The sequence below is a fragment of the Anomalospiza imberbis genome, chromosome 8, assembly GCF_031753505.1.
Source record: "Anomalospiza imberbis isolate Cuckoo-Finch-1a 21T00152 chromosome 8, ASM3175350v1, whole genome shotgun sequence".
NCBI lineage: Eukaryota > Metazoa > Chordata > Aves > Passeriformes > Viduidae > Anomalospiza > Anomalospiza imberbis.
Genome location: NC_089688.1, coordinates 9350368 through 9371184, shown reverse-complemented (window position 1 = coordinate 9371184; position 20817 = coordinate 9350368). Strand labels below are relative to the sequence as shown.

At 41.8% G+C, this 20817-nt stretch overlaps 1 protein-coding gene across 9 annotated transcripts in view; it reads left to right on the top strand.

Annotated features, from left to right (window-relative positions):
- The window catches only part of CDHR1 (cadherin related family member 1), a 341860-nt gene that overhangs the window by 309655 nt on the left and 11388 nt on the right, over nucleotides 1-20817 (top strand). For all 9 annotated transcript variants that reach the window (XM_068197285.1, XM_068197283.1, XM_068197284.1 and 6 more), the window contains 8 exons: nucleotides 1691-1807; nucleotides 3373-3516; nucleotides 5796-5874; nucleotides 8662-8762; nucleotides 10529-10732; nucleotides 13754-13906; nucleotides 17947-18111; nucleotides 20157-20224. In XM_068197285.1, coding sequence (XP_068053386.1) covers nucleotides 1691-1807; nucleotides 3373-3516; nucleotides 5796-5874; nucleotides 8662-8762; nucleotides 10529-10732; nucleotides 13754-13906; nucleotides 17947-18111; nucleotides 20157-20224 — 1031 coding nt within the window. The remainder of the gene's footprint in view (nucleotides 1-1690; nucleotides 1808-3372; nucleotides 3517-5795; nucleotides 5875-8661; nucleotides 8763-10528; nucleotides 10733-13753; nucleotides 13907-17946; nucleotides 18112-20156; nucleotides 20225-20817) is intronic.

The following is a 20817-nucleotide window of genomic DNA, read 5'->3' as shown; positions in this document are numbered from 1 at the left end:
TGAGATTTGAGAAAGCAGATTTTTAAATTATTTTAGGGGTTGAGTACGCTGCTAGTGCCCATAGGACCAATTTTGTACCACACACAAGAAAATAAGCATTGGCAGAAGGGATGTTGTCTGATTGCAAGCAGCCAAGGGTGATCCAGCAGGCAGTCAGGGGAGCTGGAGTTGCCACTGACACTCCTGTGCTTGCCAGCAGGACCCCTCACGGCAGGGCTCTTACTGGCCCTCCCTTTGGAGTGACAGAGAGAGCGAGATTAACTGGTAATCTTGTATGCTTATGGGATTTCTAAAGCATGAAATAGGAGCAAAACACACTGGAAACATAAATGTGCCCTTTAGTGTTGCAGGCTGGTGCATAATTGATACCTGGATCACAGTGTGAAATGAGAGGTACTAAATCTTCTCCCTGACAAAGCAGTGGTTGCCTGAAACCACCCTTTCAGTGTCTGCCCACTGGTGAAGAACTGAAAGGGCTCCAGATTTAAAGCAGAACCTCTGTTTTACAGATCTTCTGTATGCCACAAGGGTAATTTTTTGCATTACGCTCTTCAAATTCCTTCTTCCTACAGACAGTTTCATCCAGGTTATCTGCAGTTCCCTTTAATCAAAAGGAAACATGAAAAAAGCAAACAAAAAAAACAAAGCAAATTTGTTTTGGATAAGAATATTGTTTAAATTTATTTTATCCAAATTTAATTTTGGATAAGAATATGGAGACAAGTTAGAAGCTATTTGCATAGCACTAAAGCTAATCCTGTTAAGAACTTGGGCATACTGTGAAAGAACACCTTGAGTGTCTTGTTGAAATTCAGCTTTGATTTCACAAATTATGGTCCATGTGCAGGATTCAATTTTGCACAGGGCTTTTATCAAAGAGCTGATAATCTATGAATCAAGGGACAGCAATTTCAAAATTTTATGTCTAGTTTATAATATATTTGTGTGGCAGAAAGTATAATAAATATGTGTATTTGTTGAAAAAATCTTGCCATGTCTTTGGGCACAGTTTCTGAGAATTCTCAAGGTGCACAGAAAAAACCTCTCCACAAGTATGATAAAGGCAGGTGGTGATGTCTGCTCAAATGGCCAAGATTATCTGACAGTGGCCATTGTGTCTGGACACAGGAACAGAGTGTTTGGACAGATATCTCCAGTTCAGAAGAATGGAGGGAGGCATTTTTTAGGCCTCTTTTAAAATCAGATGTCCTTTAGATTTTGTTTGTGCATCACAAAAATCACCAGACCACCACTGTGTTTGACAATAATGTATACATGCAACCTTCCAGCTATTTTTTGAAACTAGTAGAACTTTGAAACACTAAGGGATAACAGCATTTATTTTTTTTCTTCCTTTTTGCCTTCATTTTTTTACTGTTAAGTCTCCCTACCTCTTTCCATGCAATTAACTGAGTTAACCAATGTGTAAGTTTTCACAATGAAATACTAAAATATTACAAAAATCTACATTACAAGTAATTGATTTATTCTGAATAATGAGAGACTTGGGGTCGGTTCATGAATTGTTCATAAACACACAGAGGCGAAATCCATCAAATACATTATTCGCCCAAACCATGTCATTATTCTAGTCTTCTCCCTTAGCAGATGAAATAAAAGATGGATCCCTATGGCAATCCTATCTCCATATGTGTAATCCTTGGATGTTTCTTCTTTTCTTTCCTTCTAGAACATCCATGCTAATAAGTTTACAATAGACCGTCACAGCGGTGTCCTGCGCATCAAACCAGGGGTCACCCTGGACTATGAGAAATCAAGGACACATTTTGTTGTCATCATAGCCAAGGTAAAAGGCTTTTATGTGACACTAGAGGAGATGGGGTGCTGTGTTTGACTGGGACCAATTAGTTTGAATACAAGTGCTGCTGAAGCATGAAGGCAGCAGAGTTACTCCTGCTGTAACATCTGGAGGTGTGGGGGGTAATGTGGAAAGGTGAGGGAGGAAAGGTAGCAGGTGTCTGCTGCTGAACAACATCTGGAGGATTTGGGAGGGAGTTTCCCACATTTCATTCATGTCACCTGAGTGCCATGAGACTCAACTAGAAGTGAAGGGTTGGTGTATCCAGCCCTGGCTTCAAGAATCATCCAGGGCTCCTCATGCTGCCCAGGGCACAGCCCTACCACCACAAGGACAAACCCCTGGCAGGCAGATGGGCCACAATCATTACCCACAGTAAGACACAGGACACAGCTAGACCCAGCACAGCACAAGTGATGGATGTCTTTTCTCGAAATATCTGTGAATGTTTCTATTTTTCACTTCCCTGCTGCCTTGTGGCAGGAGCTTATTTAAATCTTGCCAATATTGCTGCACGTCCCTTCTTGCCACTGTCTTCCCCAGCAGTACTGTGCCTGTGACTGCACATGCTAACAGGCATTACAAGTTTGTAGATTCTGAAGTCTCTCACAGTCCTGTGGGGACCTGTCACACAGACTCACATGGGTGGAAAGAGGGCAATTTTGCTGGAACTTATGAGGACTTGGAGTGGCTCATATTTTTAAAAAAATGTATGGACCTTTTCATGTATTTTTTAGCCAAGGTTTATTTGAGGAGGAGCGACAAAATTTGGCTTAAATTCTGCCTTTGGGGCAGTAAGGAGATAAAACAAACAGTGTATCTTTTTTAAAAAATTGTAATTTTTAGAATTGGTACTGCAGACATGTTGAACAATTCACACTCTTACACACCAGCATGACTACTGACCTACAGCTGGTGCTCTGAGACTGAGGGTGTTAAAAGCTTCTGAAATAGCAAGTTGTCTTCCTAATTGGCTCTGGTGTATCAGTCACACAGAGCTGGTTGTAGCCAAGTCCCCAGAGACTGCTTACACAGTGTGGCTGTCTCGCAGGTTTTGGCTGCACAGCTCCTCTGTGCTTGCACTTTATCACTTTGGAGTTCCTAGGAGACTTTGAGCATGTACACTGTTTATTTCCCTCTAGAGATGCACTACCTTGCTACTGTGCACTTTCTTGTGTTCATATGTGGGATGAAAAGCTGTAGACCTTGGTCACTAATTTTTGCATCAGTTTCTAGTGTTCATTTTTCCTGAAAAAGATCTTTGAATTCCCTGTCCCTTCTCTAAAGATCATTTATGACTGCATGTATTGGCTCAATCACTTTTAATATAAGAAATTACTTCTGAGGCACTGCAAGCTGTCTTCATAATCAGAGAGAGAGCAGGACAAATGGAAAAGAGAAGGGAATTGGGCAGCACAGATTAAATCGATATGTTCAGAGAGAGAAAGGATTCCTGGAACTGTGCTTCTGAAGGCTCAGGAGGTCCATGCAATGCCTCAGCTGATCTGCAGGCATGCTTCAGCAGAGGCATCTGACAATGGCTTCTTTTCTAGGATGGTGGTGGGAAGCTCAGGGGAGACAACAAAGTATTTTCAGCTACAACAACAGTTACTATCAATGTGGAGGATGTTCAGGACACTCCTCCTATGTTCATCGGGACTCCCTACTATGGATATGTCTATGAGGACACGCTCGCAGTAAGTTCTGGTTCTCATCTGTGGGAGAACAAGTACAGCCTTTCCCATCTAGCATAGGCTTTACTGGAAATAGGACCTAAACTCTGATTTGACTCCTAGGTGAACTGAGCTGACCAAATCTCACATTTGTTCTTCCTTATGTCTACTGCAAATTTGCCATGCAAGACTTCCTGTTTTTTCCATTGAAGTCAAAAAAGATTTTGCCCATTTACATTGGTCTAAACCCAGACAGTGACTAAGAGCTCTTCTGTAGCTCAGACCTCCAGAGGCACTGGCTGAAGGCTGAAGCAGGCTGCCAGTCATGTCACCTGAGCACATCATGCTTGAAAGCTTTCATGTGTCTGTTTGCTCTGTAGTCTCACAGTGCTTTTATTTTCTAGCTCAGATCAGTCTGCTGCCAACAGTTAGTTGTACAAGGTGCAGACAGAATTCATGCCCAAATACTCCAGACTCTCTGTTGTCCCATGGACATCACCTGGGGAGAAGCAACCCTGACATCCCCAAAATGCAGGACGCTTTGTGCTTAGTGATGGCTGGTTAGGCAGGATGGGCCAGGAAGGCCTCCTAGGCCTAAACTCAACCAGATTATCAGTCAAGCAGGGACATAATTAGGAGAACCAGTCATTTTCAGCCACATATTCTTGAAGCTGCAAACTAATGGATTTTCTCTATATCTAAGCAGTGACATGATTGTGTAGGGATCTGCTTTCACCCTGATACATAAGATTTAGTTAAAATTTTCTTCATATATAGGACAAGAAATGGTATCTACCCATGAAATTGCCCAACATTAGGCTATTGATCATTTTAGCAGTGTGATTGCACTCTGTTCATTTGACCTTCCCTTGAGTTTCAGGAAAGATTGTGTCTTACCTTTCTATCCAGAAAGATACACTGCAGCCCATGCATGACTATATACTGCTGTTCACTGCAGAGGCTGGTACATTTCAGCAGGGCAGAGAAGTAATGCCTGTGTACTTTGCAGGTGTTTAAAATGAATGATATTATGTATATTGATTTATTCCGCATAGTTACATATAGGTCTTGAAATAACTATCAGGTGCACACAGGAGTTAATGTTTACTATGGAAATGAGAATCAATAAATGTTAATTACATCCAGCTTGAGCTCATAACTTCCACCATTATGATATAATGATGGAAGCACGAATCAGTCCTTCCCTGTGTGGGTTTTGCCATTAGAATGAACTCCACAGAGAAAGAGGCAATAGCTGACTTTAGTGGTGTTAGTGCATTTGGTGTTAATTTTGTAAACTTTCTTGTTTTCTCCTTTGGTGGAGTTGTCAGGATTTACAAGTACTCTGTCACCTTCAAAGGGACTGCATTGCATTTTGCCCAATAGGCAGATTTTATTGCTGCTACCAGCATAAACAATAATAAACACAGTTCTGTATTTCCAGTTGCTTTAACAGAGCCTTGCTCTTGTTTGAAAAATTCACTCAAGGGTTGTCATGAAAATGTTCCTTGTTGCCATTTGTGATTCACTGACAGTTACTTCAATGTTCCCTGGTTCTGCAGCCTCAAACAGTAACACTTTAGTTCAGAGGCCTGAATTGTACAGCTCATTGCCACTTGGGTGAGCATTTTAATGTGACACTTATCATCCCTCTGAGCTGACAGGAGCAGTCACATGAGCCAATAGGTCCTCAGTACACAAATTCTGTACGTATGGCCCACGGCCACGTTACTTGTGCAGAAAGACAGGGAAGGTTTAAGGGCAGTTAAATCACCATCATTTTCATCGCAATTTTATGTCCTAGATGTTCTGTGGATCAAGTTGCTCTGTGATCTATGTTTGCTTCTGTCTGAACTTAATTAGGAAGGACCAAAGTGACCCAATAACTTCTTGGCAGCTGCCTGTGTCTCAGCACACTGTGGCCATGGGACACAGGAGCCTGCACAGAGGCAGCCTGAGGGAATCTTGGTAGTGCCCCAAACTCAACTTTGGGTTTCAGACTGGCTGCTCCAAATCTTGTGGCTCCAGGCAGGGGTCCTTGGCCACAACTTCCAACCATTCCTGTGACCAGCCAGCCCCCAGGGCTGAGGCACCCATGGGCACACAGGGTATACAGGCAGTTCACCCAGAGCAGTGGGCACTGGCCCTTTTTGTGCTCCCCATATAGCACAAGAACAAGTGCCCACTCTGCCCCCAGCACTTCACTGCAGAAATACTTACAGGAGTTCCGTTTATTAATGTGCAGTTGTAATTTCACTGCTCTGATCTCAGCACACAGACTGTGATTTCCCATCTCTCCTCAGGGCTCTGAGGTCCTTACTGTTGTTGCTCTTGATGGAGACAGAGGAAAGCCTAACAATATTCATTACTGCATCGTGAATGGTGAGTAGGCTTGTCTTGTATGAAATTTGAAGGGCACTCAAAACTCCATCTGGCATTAAATTAGAACAGAATATGCTAGAGTTTAATAAACCTGAGACAAAATCTCAGAAATAATGTCAGGTTCCTCAAACAACTTCAGGGCCCTGTCTAGCAGAGTATAGCCAAGATGCAGTTCAGTAAGTTTTAGTATCTTCACAGAACTGCACATGGAGCTGTTAATGTTGCTGATTTGTTAGGCATCATTAGCCTGCTTGTCATTTCAGAAAGTGTAAAGGGAGAGGCATTCACTCTTCTGAGCATCTCTATCACTTAATCTGGGAGGTCAGATAATTCACTGGGAGATCCAGACATGGCATTTAGAAGGATATTTTTATTAATACAGTGATAAAAGTGGCTAAACAGTCAAACTTCTGATTTCTTGGAAGAAATTATATTTACCAGTGAAGAGACATTGGCTGTACACTGAAGTGGAAGAAAACAGATGTTATCAGAAGATTAATGCTTTCCATGAGCTATTCTGAGAGTGTCTGTCACACATCTTTTAATAGCATGAATGTGAAACTTAGTGGAATTGGTGATTCATTAGGTGGTGAAGACAACAGCTTAGAGCAACTAAACTCCAGGCTACAGCTTTGGGAGTTTTGGGTTTTTTACATTCTCCCTTTCCACAACAAGGCTTCTGCAGCAACTGGGCACCCCAACTCACAGGTGTGAAAGATCCTAAAACTTCCTAAGAGAAATCTGAGGTGTAGTTGAAGAGCTATGGAGTAAGTGCTTCATTGTGTTAAGTGATCTAAACAGCCAGAACAGAGAGATACAGCTGAGTTTTTGCATTGGTATATGATGAGACCCATGCTGAGGTTCCTTCTTAATGTGAGGAAATAAACAGGTAAAAGAAAGGCAGAAACATTGAGGAAAAGAGAGTTGCAGAAGACAATGAGAAAAGGTAAAAAGAAAGGTGCAAAATGAGGAGCAAAAACAAGTAAGTGGGATGAAAGTATGCTAAACAAGGGAGAAATTAAGTAAGGAGATGAAGAAGGCAGAAGAACCAGGGAAAATGTCAAAGGGAAATAAGATTAATAAGGAAAGACACTGGATTGACAAAGAAAATAGAGAAGGACCAAAAGAGTTCTCTGGGATAAAAAAAAATGTAAGTGTTTAGGAAAGAGTGGGAAAGGAAGATGGAAGAGGATAACAAATAAGTAGAACAAAATATGACTTAATGGGGAGCAGGCTTTTCTCATGCCCATTAACAAAGGGCTTTGTTTGTGTGAAATGGAAAAGAGGGGAAGGGAATAGGCTTTTATTAAATAGAAAGTTGAAAAACATAGAACCAGAAGATTGCAACAGGTTTCTGCCCCTGCACCTCAGACACTGGCATTATTTCTGACAAGCCATTATTCCAATAACTGCAGGCTGGGATGTTAAAGGACAAGAAAACACTAACAGCAAATAGGAAAATGTTTGTTCTTAATAAGCATTTCTTATCCCAGGGGTGTGGGATAATGATAGGACATGCTCCAATCTTCTGAACATGCTGTCTGGAGGAGCACAGTACACACATGTACTCCAGGTTACCAATTTCCCTGGGATAACTAGACAATAACAAGAATATGGTGGTTTGAAACCACTATTGACTTAAGCTTCTTCTCAGTCAGAATGTATTTTGCAGGCCAATGTATCTTAATAATTGGGTATTGTGAGTCAACATCTGTTCAATGCTGTGTCTAGAGTGCTTTAATGAAGTTGCAGTTATTGTGGGTATTAGCAAAAGAGGATACTATCTGATGGCTTAAAAATCAGCATTAAAAATCTCCTACATTTAAAGAGATTTCCTCTCTTTTCCTTTCATTGGAGACTGCCACAAAGCACAGGATGTGGCCAATACTGTACATGAGGCAGCATCAGGGCTGCCCTTCCTGGGCACCAGCCTGCCCTTGGCTGTGATGTGAGATGGTTCTTGACATCCTAGTGAGACACTGCTGCCTCTCTGCCAGCTGCCATTTACTTCATATCAAATATACCAATCTCAATAAACTGCTGCCTGGAACTGGTATTCTCTCCAGATCAATGGAAGTTGGATAGCAGTAGCAAAGTCAGCTGCAGCCCTGTCCTGCCTCTGTCAGACTCTGCCTCAGTTCAGAAACCTTGGGGTTTACCCCAGATACTCCAAAAAAACCTTATTGTTCAGGAAAGCCTTGCAACAGGCTGAAAGCTTTTTTCTGACAACTCAATGTTTAAGACCAGAAGATGCTTCTCCAGAGATGCTGTCTGAGGGAAGGGACTGTGTTTATTTTTGGCAGATTGTCAGATTTCTCACTTTAACTGATATTAGTGAGAGAAATGTTCTTGTTTCTCAGAGACTTAATTAAGCATTTGCTAATTACAATGACAAATGTCTATTTTTGTCTAAACTAGCATATAAAGAAGACAACAAAAACTAAAAAAACTAATCCCAAATTTGCATTGGTAATGCCTGGATGCTGAGGCTTGAGGGGAGCCCAGGCAGGATGGGAAGAGGAAAATGCTGACAGTTGCCCATAAGGGAAGAACTCCACTGTGTCGTTCCTAGGGGAGAAAACCCTTTTAGGCCCTCATCTGTGTTTTCATCTCACTATGGCCAGTCACAGAAATGCTTCATTTTTGAAGTATAGCTTCAGATCTACTGATACATATGGATACACTATGGACAAAGATGTGCTTAATGAAGTGTACAATTGATTTGCCCATGTTCGTTCAAAGAAAGAAAGTGTGGCATGTAACCAGAGCATCTTGGTTTCATTGCAGGAAGTGAAGGTTCATTTGAAATCAGCAACACAACTGGAGCCATTTCTGTGATAAAAAGCCCAAATCAGCTCAAGAAAGAAGTGTATGAACTAAAAGTTAAGGTAGGTACTGTGGCCACTTTAAGACTATTGGTCTAAAATGCCATGAGTAGGCATGATTGTCCAAAATTGTGCCATTTATAGCTGACTTTACCTGTTTCAGAAACTACCTCCTATATTTGAGCAGAGTGCCAGATAGTATAAAGCAGCACTAATTGCTTTTGTTGGGATATTATTGTTGGGATAATTAGTATCTCAAATTACTTCTTTCAAATTAAATCATCTTGTCCTAATTTCATCTCTAAGGCTAGAGAATCAAAGTGCTTTACAGTCCGTAGATACTGTTCTCTGTGTTTCCAGATTTTATTGCTAAACTGGGAATTAATGTCTGGAAATCTCAGTGTAACAGATATAACAGATAGGTAACATTCAAGTCTATGAGTAGTACTAGGACTGGGCCAGATCATGCAGTGTCATGTCAGCATCCAGTCCTGAGGCACTTATCAGCCACATACAAATACATGCTCACACCTTGATGAGCTAACACCTCAATGAGCTGGTACTCATGTGACAGGCTGTGTTATTTTAAGCAGTTTCTAAAGGAAAAGTGTTTAAAAATGTAGAATTAAATTGTGAAGATTGTTATCAGTTTTCTCCAGCACATTTGGAACTGCACATTATTGTTGTGATAAAGACAATACTGGCTTAAATGCAGCTTTGAGGAATTGCACGCTGCCAGAACCAGTGTGCAGCACCCCAAAGGACACTTGCTTGCTCCTGGGCTCAAGCAGTGAGCTGTACCTGGGAGAACACAGAGTTCTCATGGGCTCAGTTAAACTCAGGCACCATTTCTTCCTCTATCAGCTCTGCTTCACTGAGTCTCCTACCACTACCCAGCTGCAGAATGGGTTAAAGCCTTGCAAGTTTTCTGATCTCCTAATTATGTATGTGGTGACCCAGAGCTCATGTGGGCTGCAAAAGCTGCTAGAGGAACCAAAAGGGTGTTAAATTATGCAGCATAATTAAGGATGTTAAATTACCCACAGTGACAGGCACCTCAGTTGCCAGACTAGTGTCTTTGGAGAAAGTGCCTTTGGTTTTGAGCCCTTTGAGCAAAAAGGCATGTTAGATACAGCTGTTGGGACAAAAATACCAGCCAGTTTCTGTCCTGGCAGAAGAAAGTCTCAGGTTCAATCCAGTGAATCAGGCCACATGTTGCAGTTGTTGAAACCCAGACAGATTTGATTTTGTGGTTCAGAAAAATACCAGCTAGGTTTGCCTGTCTGTCTAAATTATATCCACTTTAAATTAAGCTCATCTAAACATTACAGTAGAACTTTGAATCAGACTCAATCTCAAAAAAAAAAAAAAAGGCACTTCTTCAAATATTTACCTAAATGCCACAAGTACAGTTTTTCTCACAGTATTAAAGGCTGCAGTCCTCGCAGCAATGAGACAATGAACTGCCTGTGGTACCACAGCAAATTTATACATTGTCTTCCTTTCCTATTCTATCAACACTTTAGGCAAGCAATTACCTTACCTCTATTGGATTGTTTTTAGAGAACTTTTTTTCACCTAGAGTGAGTTACTGAGATGACAAAATTAGAGAGAGAATCAACTGGGGCTCTACTGGGAGTGGTTTATTACCATAATCTTCTAATCATCATAAACTTCAGTGTGAAATGGACTGAGGTTTTAGAGAAATATAAGTCTATGAATCTTCCTACAAGTTAGAATGCTTTGTACATGTGGAATAATACCTGAACATGAATCTGAAGAAGGAGAAAACTGCTTAATCATTCTTTTCTCCCTCTTGCCTGCTGCAGGCATCAGAAGTCAGTCAGGAAGGTGACACCTCGGAGCACACGTTTGCCATGGTGACCATACGGGTGGTGGACCTCAACAACCATCCACCAACGTTCTATGGAGAAAATGGTCCCCAGAACAAGTTTGAACTGACCATGTACGAGCATCCCCCAGAAGGTGAAATCTTAAGGGGATTGAAGATTACAGTCAGTGACTCAGATCAGGTAAATGGAAACTGTGCAGACCTTCTGTTTTCCTGTCCTATTTTCCTAAAGACTAGAAAGAGCTCTCAGATGGAGAAATGTCATTTTAGAAACTCAGCTGTTTCACCTGCATCCCCTAAAAGCCTAGGACAAAGTAGTTGTAGGGTCCAGTACCACAGAGAGACTGGACCCAGGAGCTCAGTTAGTCTGTCGTAATACTGTTATGCCAATGGGAAGGGTGGTCCTAAACCTGCAGCCCAGGTCTTGTGGCAACTGAAGTTGAACAATCCTTATGAACTTCCCTAACTACTGGTTGTGTTCATTTGTTGCCAGTGTATTCTCTGAGAACATACTCCCTTTGAAGATTTTCTTGGAGGTATCAAGCCCTTTAGTAACTTCAGGTGCAATAACTTTCTGCATCTTCTTCTGGCCTTTATGTTACAGTCAGGGTCTGCAGTGCATGTTTTGATTAGTCATTCCCAGTGAAATTATATTTTTAGGTAGTCTTAAAAATTATGCCTGAGCCAAACTAACTCTTACCAGATCAAGGAAAAGGAAAGAAGACTCCATCCATCTCAGCCTGCTGTCTAACTGACCTGTGATGCCTGTAGGTACTATGGCAGTGGTTGCTATAGGGACCCCTAAGCTAAATACTGTATGAATGACATCCATCTGAGTTAGCCTCAGGTTAGGTAGTGACAAGAAAAAAGCTTAATGCATCTGAGAATTGTATTACGATTGGAAAGAACTCTCTTCTGTAACTGTGCTCAGTATTGTGCTGGTTTGATGGTATTGTACTTTATCAAACCCACTGGCTTCTTCCCCCTCCCTCCTGCTGCTCTGCAGCGAGCAGATAAATGACTGCTTTCAAAGCAGTGCTATGTCTATCCTGCTATTGTCATGGGGGATGGTGCTGCAGAAGGGGAGAAACAAAACCCATCTCTTCTCTTTAGAGACAAAATATATATCTAGGCTGACAAAATATTCAGGCTGCAAGTTAGGCTATAAAATAAGCAGAAAACACTGATAAATACACTGTATAGATTTCTCAAGAAGCTTCCTAGTACAGCGTAAGGCATCACTCTAGGGGGGATGGGTTGCTCTTCTTCTAAGGCAGAGAATGCAATGTTTTCCCTTCTATCCAAGATGATTCCATAGAGAAGAAAATTTAAAATGTGTCTGTCTCTGTCACAGTTGCTAGAGACTTTGTTTTGGGGGAGTGGATGATACAAGTGAGGAGGAGGAGGAAGCTGTGGTTAAGATCTGGCTTAGGTCTACAGTATGATGGAAATGCCATGCTTACTTGCAAGAAAATTATACAGAAACTTCTCTCCCAGACCTCTTCAACACGGCTTAAAACTCAGTGCTGCTGCTCCCTCAGTCATTCCTGCCCCTTGCAGTCCCATGGCTGCATGTCCCTGGAGACATGCAGCATCATGGCCAGCTCTGAGCAATCTGGGTTCTGTGGACATCAGTGGCAGAAATCACTCAGCTGTTGGAGGGAGGCCGTTCTCCCCCTATCCCATGCCACCCTTCTAGTCATGTACAGTCCCATGTGCCACACTCTTTGTATGACTTTTTCTGACTTTGTGTTGTCACTCTGTCCACTCTTCCCATCAGCACTATTGTCCATAGTCCAGCAGCTCTGGCTTTGTGTGTTTGGCTTTACCAACCAGAAAAAGAGAGCCCGTTATCATCTCTGCAGTTGGGGAGTGGGTTTGTGTGACCAAACAACACAGACCATTGAATTTGGATACAAGGTCATTCTGTTTCCTTTAAGGGACTACTGCTGAATACTTTTGCTCTTGACATGAGCTAGGGCTGCTCAAGAACTGCTCATAACAAGCTCTCCAGGGATACAGCTGAAATTAAAGTTGTCCTATTTGAAAGTTGTTATTAGAAATTCATCATCTCAGACAGAATATGGCACCAGGCAGGCAGTAAATCTGGCTGTTTGTCACAATGTATACATGACACTGAGAAATTGGTGAACTCAGAGAGTTTGGTGAGGTAGGCTCAGCTCATTTTCACATCTTCCCTGTAAGGCAGAAATATGATGATCCCCCTTTCATCTTTTCTTTTACATGCTCCAGTTTGGTTTGAAAGAATAGCTTGGCCAGCTGGCTCTGGCTCACTCTTCCCAATTTGCACACACACAGGTGGTGATAACCTTTTAGATACTGCTGCTTCCCATGTTTTCTCTGGCTAGAAGGTTTATCTGTGTAATGAGATTTGCCGTCTCACTTCACCTGGAGCTGTCACGTGTGTGTCAGATTTTGTCCTGCACAAGTGGAGCTCCTCTCTCCCCATAAGTGCATCAACTTCCAAAAAAATTGGTGTTTGCATCTCCGGGCTAGCTTAATCCAATCAGTGTAAAATGTGGAGTACCACCTCTGTTTGGAAATTGCCTATCTTTGTGATTCTGCATTTTCATCACACATCATGCAGAATGCGTGAACTCACACATCATGTGAGTTATTAGGACACAGGCTGGACATGGGAAATGTTCAAGGCCAGGCTGGATGGGGTTCTGAGCAACCTGGTCTAGTGGAAGGTTGAAATGTGGTGATTTCAAATGTCCCTTCCAACACAAACCATTCTATGAGACTGGGTTTGTGAGGGTTGTGTTGTCTTTCCTCGAGCAGTTCAGTTGTCTTTCCTTGGTAGGAAGCAGGAAGAGGCAGAACTTCCCTGCCAATATACACACGGCTGCTTGCCATGTGCAAGCCAAAACCCAAGGCTGCTTGCCACAAGATTCCTCTCTTAGCCAGGCCTGCTGCAGGGTTTTTTCATTATGACTGAAAGAATAACCAAGCTTGTCAATCTATTTTAAGAAAAGCTGTGTCTGTCTTGTGACTAGGGCTGCAGGAATTATACAACTAAGCTTCTTAGTGATCTCCTGCCCAGGGGATGGAGAGCAGAGGGCTCTCAGCAGTAAGGCTCATTCTCATTTTATACAGTTTGAAGAAACAGAGCAATCTAGGCTGTAAGAAATGTGGCATTACTGAAAACAATCAATGTCATATCTGCTTTTATTAACAGGGAGCCAATGCTAAATTCAACCTCCGTCTTGTTGGACCTGGTGGCATCTTCCGAGTGGTTCCTCAAACTGTCCTGAATGAGGCTCAGGTTACAATAATAGTGGAAAATTCTGCTGCTATTGACTATGAAAGCTTCAAGGTGTTAACCTTCAAGGTATTTCTGCTTTCCAGGTCCTCTTTTTCAGTATATACAGTATGAGTATGATGGCTTTTGTATCTGATGTGATTTAGCTTCTTAATCCACCCAGAGCTGTCTGATGCATTATCAGAGATATGACAGTCCATGTAAGGGAAACTCATTTCTGCCTCTGGTTCACCACCTTCACAAGGTTTAATGGATGCACCTATGGACTGTTTTAGTCCAGTCAGTGCAAAATGTTGATTTTTATGTCTCTCTGGAAACTGTACGTGTTGGTGGCGCTGAATCATTCTAGACTGAACCCTCAGGGTGTTACTTCTGCACTCACAATGATACAGGATTCACAGGATGAAATCCTAATTTCTCTGCAGCAAGAACTTTACCTACTTAGTGCTAAGTAATTTGATTCATGATCATGCTTTTGGATGTTGGCAGCCTGAAGACCCCAGCTGACTGGAAGATAATTCCCCAAAATTGCTCCCTGCCTTTGTCAGAGTCTATCTATCTATATGGCCATTTGCAGGCTGACCTGAGGCTCACCCAGGCTCTAAACCAGCCCTGCAAGAACCAGTCTCATCCAAAAGTTGGAACCTCGCATTATCACCTTCCCTGATGGATTCTTTGGCTCGTCAACAAGATAATTAAGTAGTCTGGTTTTCTGTCAGCTGCCTCTGAACACGAGTGTAGATGTTTCAGTTCTGACTGCAAAGAACTGCATATACAATCCCTGTAATCATTTAAAAAACTGCCAAAACAATCTAGCTGAGTATTAACATATGCTAGTTTTGTAACATACAGAGAGGGGCATTTCTTGCACAGTCCAAAAGCCAAAATCCCACAGTTTTGTTCTCCCCCTTGCTGTACGGTTTTCTTTGTGTCCTTAGCAAGTTTCACTTCAGTATGTTTTAGGCCTCTTCTTGCAATGTTCCTAAGCCATTTTGAGCTTTATAGGTTATAGATGCTACAAAAATATGAGGCATCATTACTGTATTAAAGTGGGAGATTCTGAAAGGGCCATAAAGTGCTACTGAAACTAATTATAACAAGTGCACATTTATTCAGGTTAAACAAACAAAAGACCAGTAAAGGAGTTACACATGGCCTCCTCATGAATGCCAATAGAAATCAAAGTAGTTAATGTGATTGCCATGAACACCAAAAGAATTAATTATCAGGAAAAAGGATATATATTTTTACAGCTTAAGCAGTTATTCACCTTTTTTTTTTTTTAATTATTATTTCCACTGGAGAAAGACTTTCCAAAATTATTTCCACTGGAGACTATAAGACTTGGCTTAAAAAGTGCAGCCTTTTTCTGGATTCTAAATGGAGAAGGTGCAGATGGATGATATGGTAGCAATATATGGCAGCAAATACTTCATAAAGACCTCATTCCTGGCTTCATTTTCCTGCAAAGTTCAAATCACTTCCTACCCAGTTTTAGCTGTCTGTATAGTCATTCTGGTTAGAATTTTGGATGAAATATATTTCTCTTTAATGTGTATCTCACAACAGCTTTGAGAGGTTATCCTCAGGGTTTTGGTTTTTTTTCTGTAAGCAATGATCCCTCTCCTCTAGTTCATTTTTGAAGAGTAAAATGCCAGAGAGTAATTAAAGCTAATTTGTCTGGGAGATGCACTGAAAAACTTTCTGAAGCAAAGGCTACTAAAGAAACCTATCTTCCATTTAGTGCTGGCTCTTAACTGTAGGTGGTAGTCAGGAGTTCCTTCATTTTCAGCTGTCTAAGAGCTCAAATGTGTTTCCCAGAGTATGGCAGCTGTGGTAACTCACGCATCTCTCCAATCCCTTTGCCACAGGGGCCAGATATTGCTGTCCCTTGTTGTGGTCTGCCATGCTTTGGGGGCAAACCTTCTGCCTCCATCTCCTTCAGCTTAGAGCACATCCTGCCTTGGCAGGAGCCTGGACATGCTGCAGACACTCACATCTAGAGACTGGGACCTGGCGAGGCTGCAATTATCTTCAGCTGCCAAAATCAAGCTCTATTTTAGAAATTTACCTACCACTTTTAAGATTGCATGTCAGTTTGCTCTTCTGGCACTTACGTATGAATGGTTGATATGTAGTCCTGTGAGATAATAGTTTTACACTATTTATTTCTCTCTGCATGAAACAAACAATGCAGGTCTGCATAAGGGACTGCAGGCAAGTAAGCTGACAAAATTTCCTCCCTGAAGGAAGATGATGTCAGCATGTTGACATAGCAGGACCGTGCAGCTTAAAGAAAAGGGAGTAAAAAATGAATGTAGAAAAAAAGTAAAAACAGTGAGCTTTAATAAGGTGCACTAAGATGGGCTGATTGCAGCAGCAAAGTTGATTTAACAGCAGATGTTATAATTTAATAATAGCTCCATGTGCACAATCAGCACTAAGATTTTACCTCTGTACTGCTTAAGGAGCTGAGATTTGTCATGAGGAGGTTTTTGCTGATGTCTGCATGGCTGTCCCTTCAAAAATTTCTTTTGCTGTAACACCACTTGAGACTCCCAAACACAAAAGTTAGCACAGCAATGGAGTGATCAGGCTCCCCTTTTAGAGCAGAAGTGTCCTGCAGTAATTGCAAGCAATCCTTCGAGATTCATTTCTTCTCTTTATTTCCAAACATTATAAGTGTCCACACAGCAGGCACAGCTCTGAGATGACACTGAGATGGCCTTTTCCCTGTCTACTTGAACAGCTCCCCACCCTCTACTTTCACCTCGAGGTGGTACAAATGTGTCCAAATCTGGCAGAGCAGAGGCTTGAGCCCAGCATGTGTCCCCCAGGCAGTCAGTGGTGCCACTGCTGGTGAGTGGCCCAGGGGAGCAGGGGATGCTGTGGCAGCCCTGCTGCTCCTGCCAAAGCTCACTTAGGCACTCCCTCTTTGTGGAAGCTCCTGGGACACATCTCCTAGGAATTATAACCCCTGCAGCCAGATTTTTCAGCTGAGCCTCTTAGATCTCAGTTGATGTCCTGCTCTAGTCTATTAGTGGTGTGCTGTCTTCTTAGAGCCCTCCTGCTTTGTGTTAACAATGTCTCTGCCCAAGCATGAAAAGCAAACGTTAGACCATTGCTTTTGGTGTTAGCCATTTGGGCTCAGCCCCCACAGAGCCCAGGACTCATGGCCTACTGCTGATCCTGTGTGACGCAGCCACCCATGGGACAGACGCTGTGAAGGTCCCGGTGTCTCTCAGTACCCATTGTAGAAACTGCTCTTTCTTGCTCAGCCACAGACCACCTGAGCTTGCTGCTGTACCAGCTGAGGCATCCTATTGATGCTCCCCAAATCCAGTAGATTTTGCTCAGTAAGGAGCAGATAGATACAGTAAATACCCAGTTTACTCTATGTGATTGCATGTCCTTTCAGATGAGCAGAATGTGTGATGTCAGAGAGCTCTGTTCTCCTCAGAGACAGTGAGGCAATTCAAAAGCCCCCATGAGTATCTGATAAAGTCCCAATCAGCAAGAGGCAATGAGGGTAGAAGTGCCATGAAGTTGGTAGTAGAAGTCCTCACAATCTTTGGGAAATCGGATTCCCAACCATCCAGCATTTGGGGTGGGAGTAATGCTGCTTCAAAACAACTGGTTCCCTCATCTTTTTACCCTGTTTGGCAGTTTATTGTTCCTGACTTCTTTTCCTGATGAAGAACTTCCTTTACAAAGATCACAATTAAATTTATATGGTTATTGAAAATAATTCAGTGCTTATGTTTCCTGAAGTTCTAGGAGCTGCCTAGATGATTGTTTGACAGCTCCTGCTATGGCTTTTAGATGTGTGTTGGTTAGTTATGTTAGTTATGACTAGTCACATCTGTCACATGAAGTCCAATATCAATACACAGGTTTGGAGGCCTCTCCCCACAGCTTGATTGCCCATCTCAAGCAAGCACACACAAACAAGCTGAGGCCACACGCTGACCTGGCTCATCATCTCCCTGGTTCTGAGCTGTCTGGTCCAGCCAAGCTAAAATGCACTGATGTGCTATGGGTGGTGGAGGAAGCTCCTTTAAGAGAACTAATAGCTGCTTTGTAGTGATTTCTGGTTTTTCTCTTCTTAGCTTCTTGCAATAGAGGTGAACACACCGGAGAAATTCAGCTCGACAGCTGACGTAGTGATTCACCTGCTGGATACCAACGACAATGTCCCGAAGTTCTCCTCTGACTACTACATTGCCAGGATCCCCGAGAACTCCCCAGGGGGCTCCAATGTAGTTGCTGTCACAGTAAGTTTCATTCACCTCTTAAGAATTGTTCTCTTTTCTGGATGTCTCTGGAGACAGTTCAAGCACAGTAAAAATAGAGGACAGGGCAAATAGAAAATCTTACTCAACATTTGACTTCTGGACCAAACTTCAAGTCCCTTCCAGAAAAAACACTTTGGGAAAAAAGTTTTAGACAAATATTATTTAGAACAAGGGCCATCTGCTTTTAAGAGAAATCACATGGCCTTTGGGTATTAAGAAAGCCTCAGCCAAATCAGTGTCCAGTGGGAAGATTCAGTTATGGCTAACTGGAATTGGATTTACTGGATTTGCTTGCTTAAGTATGAGTAAAAAGAAAACAAGATGGCTGCTTAATCAGTATTAGTGTCCTCCTCTCGGGAAGAACCTGGCTGCTAAAGGAATAATTAAACAGTTAATGAGGGCAAGAATATAAAATTAAAGTGCTTAGGACTGGGGAAAAAAGATCCCTATGTATGTATCTTCTCACAGTGGGAAAAATATGCCTATAGATTTTCCAGTATCTTGCATGTTCATACAAAGCAAGCCAGGGTATTAGATGGGCCCTGAGTGCTGGAGGAGCATTTCCAGCTGCCTCGCTCTAATGCAACTGCTGAGACTGGAAACAGCCCTCATGTCACAAAGCCAAGAAAGCTCCTGGCCGCCTTGGCCTTGGTGGGGGATGCAAGTCACCTTGCAGAGGCCACACAGGTAAGGATGGTGGGGGCAGGTTGCCAGAGATCTCCAGCAGAAGCTGGCAACACGTAAGAAAGACAATTAAATAATCAGAATACTAAAGTGCTGAAGGCAAATTTTAGCAATGAAAGAATAAAAGAACTGAAACATAAACAATAGAGAAAAGGTTATTGCATGAAACTAATAGGATATCTGTTAGAGACTCTTAAACATTGCTATCTTTGAGGTAAGAGGAATAAAAAATTTCTATGATGTGGACGGCAAAAAAAAGATATTTAAAAAATGTTTACAGAAGCAACAAAACTTCTGAGCTAAAGTGCAGGGGAAGCTGTAGCTGAGGATCCCATGTAAAATTTAGTCATGTTCTGTCAACTCAGTACTTGACCCAGATTCACAACTATATGTGAAAAACTAAGATGTTTCAAGTACTCAGAATAGCAATTCTGGAAGAAGTCCCAGGTATGCAGATGTTATAAGTAAAGTTAGACAGTACTAAACTAGGCTGTGGTCAAAATTATGGGGTGAGAGAATCTGACAAGCTCATGCCAAAGAACAAAACTACATCTACCAGTAGGGCTGCAGGTGTGTTATGTTAATCATGCAGGAATCAAAGACATTGCTCCAGTTTTCAAATATTTAAACAGGAAGATGAATTAATCAACCAGCACCACCATGAATTTTGATGGCCAGATACAATGGTATAACACCTCCTCAGAGCTACCAGAGAAGCAGGAGCTTATGGAAATAGCTGCTACCAAATCAATAGTTTTCCTAAGCCTGAGCTAAGAAAGGAAGTCAACAAGAGTATGAAACAAAGATATCATCTGGTAGTAGTATTTGCATTATTAAAAGTCACACAGGCACAAGAGTGATTAAAAAATAAACAAAGCTGAAATACAATGTATAGATTGAAACATTTGTTATTCATTACTATAAATTGACTCAATTAAATAAGCAGAAGCTTAAAAATACAATCTATAAAGTAAATAATTTTGTCTAGGGAATATTCATTAAAGTTTAACTGATAATTAGGAGGGTTTGAGAGCTGGCAGTGTGTTCATGTCATTGAGATTGTCTCCATCAAAGGAGGATGAGGTAACTGTGGATGGATGGGGCCATCTAGCGTCGCTCTCCGTGCCAGAGCCCCCGGGCCCCAGGGATAGTGCTCCTGGGACTGGAAGGGACATTTCCTGGTTAGGTCGTGCAATTTCTAGGTGCATATTTGCTCATGAGGTTTCCCACTAAAAATGTGATGGCAAAGAGAGTGAAAAGCATTTGGGCCTGTTGTTAAAAGAAAAATTAAACTGTTCTTTTTCCATTTTAGTAAAGTAAAACTCTCTTTTTTTCTTAAGGCTACAGATCCAGATTCAGGGCTTTGGGGAGAAATCAAGTACTCTATCTATGGAACAGGAGCAGATCTGTAAGTAACAAGTAAATAAAGAAAACTATATAACCTCTAAGCAGAGTTCTAAAATAATTTTAAAAGAAAGCTAGCAGGCTCATTCTTGGTCTGCTCATTTCCAAGGACATTTATGCCATGCTCTTTGTGAGTTCTGTGAACACAACAGTAAAACTACTGTGATCATTAAACATCTGCTTCATGATCCCAAGGAATTCTACCCAAAACCCCCAAAGAGAAGTATCAATACACAGGATTTGTTCAATCACCATTTGAAAAACACTTGTAACAGAAAGAGAGGCTTTGGTCTAGTTGTGAAAAGTCAGTTCTACAGAAAAATAATTTCTTGTTTTTTTCCCCTTGCCTTCCCATATGGCTTTACAAATAGCTCTTGTCAAGATAAATCAAGGAAGACAAGATATTCAAGGATACACACTTCAGCTTTGGAGGTCAGCTGCACTGGGTGTGAAAAGCCTTTCATAGATTTAAACATAATAGTCCTGCATCAGGAAAAAGGGAACCTGATGCTTACTTGATTTGGTAATAATGCCTCCCTCCCTCTCCCTTTCTTTGGGGACAGTGCAGGGGGTAGAACATCTTGAAACACTGGTTCC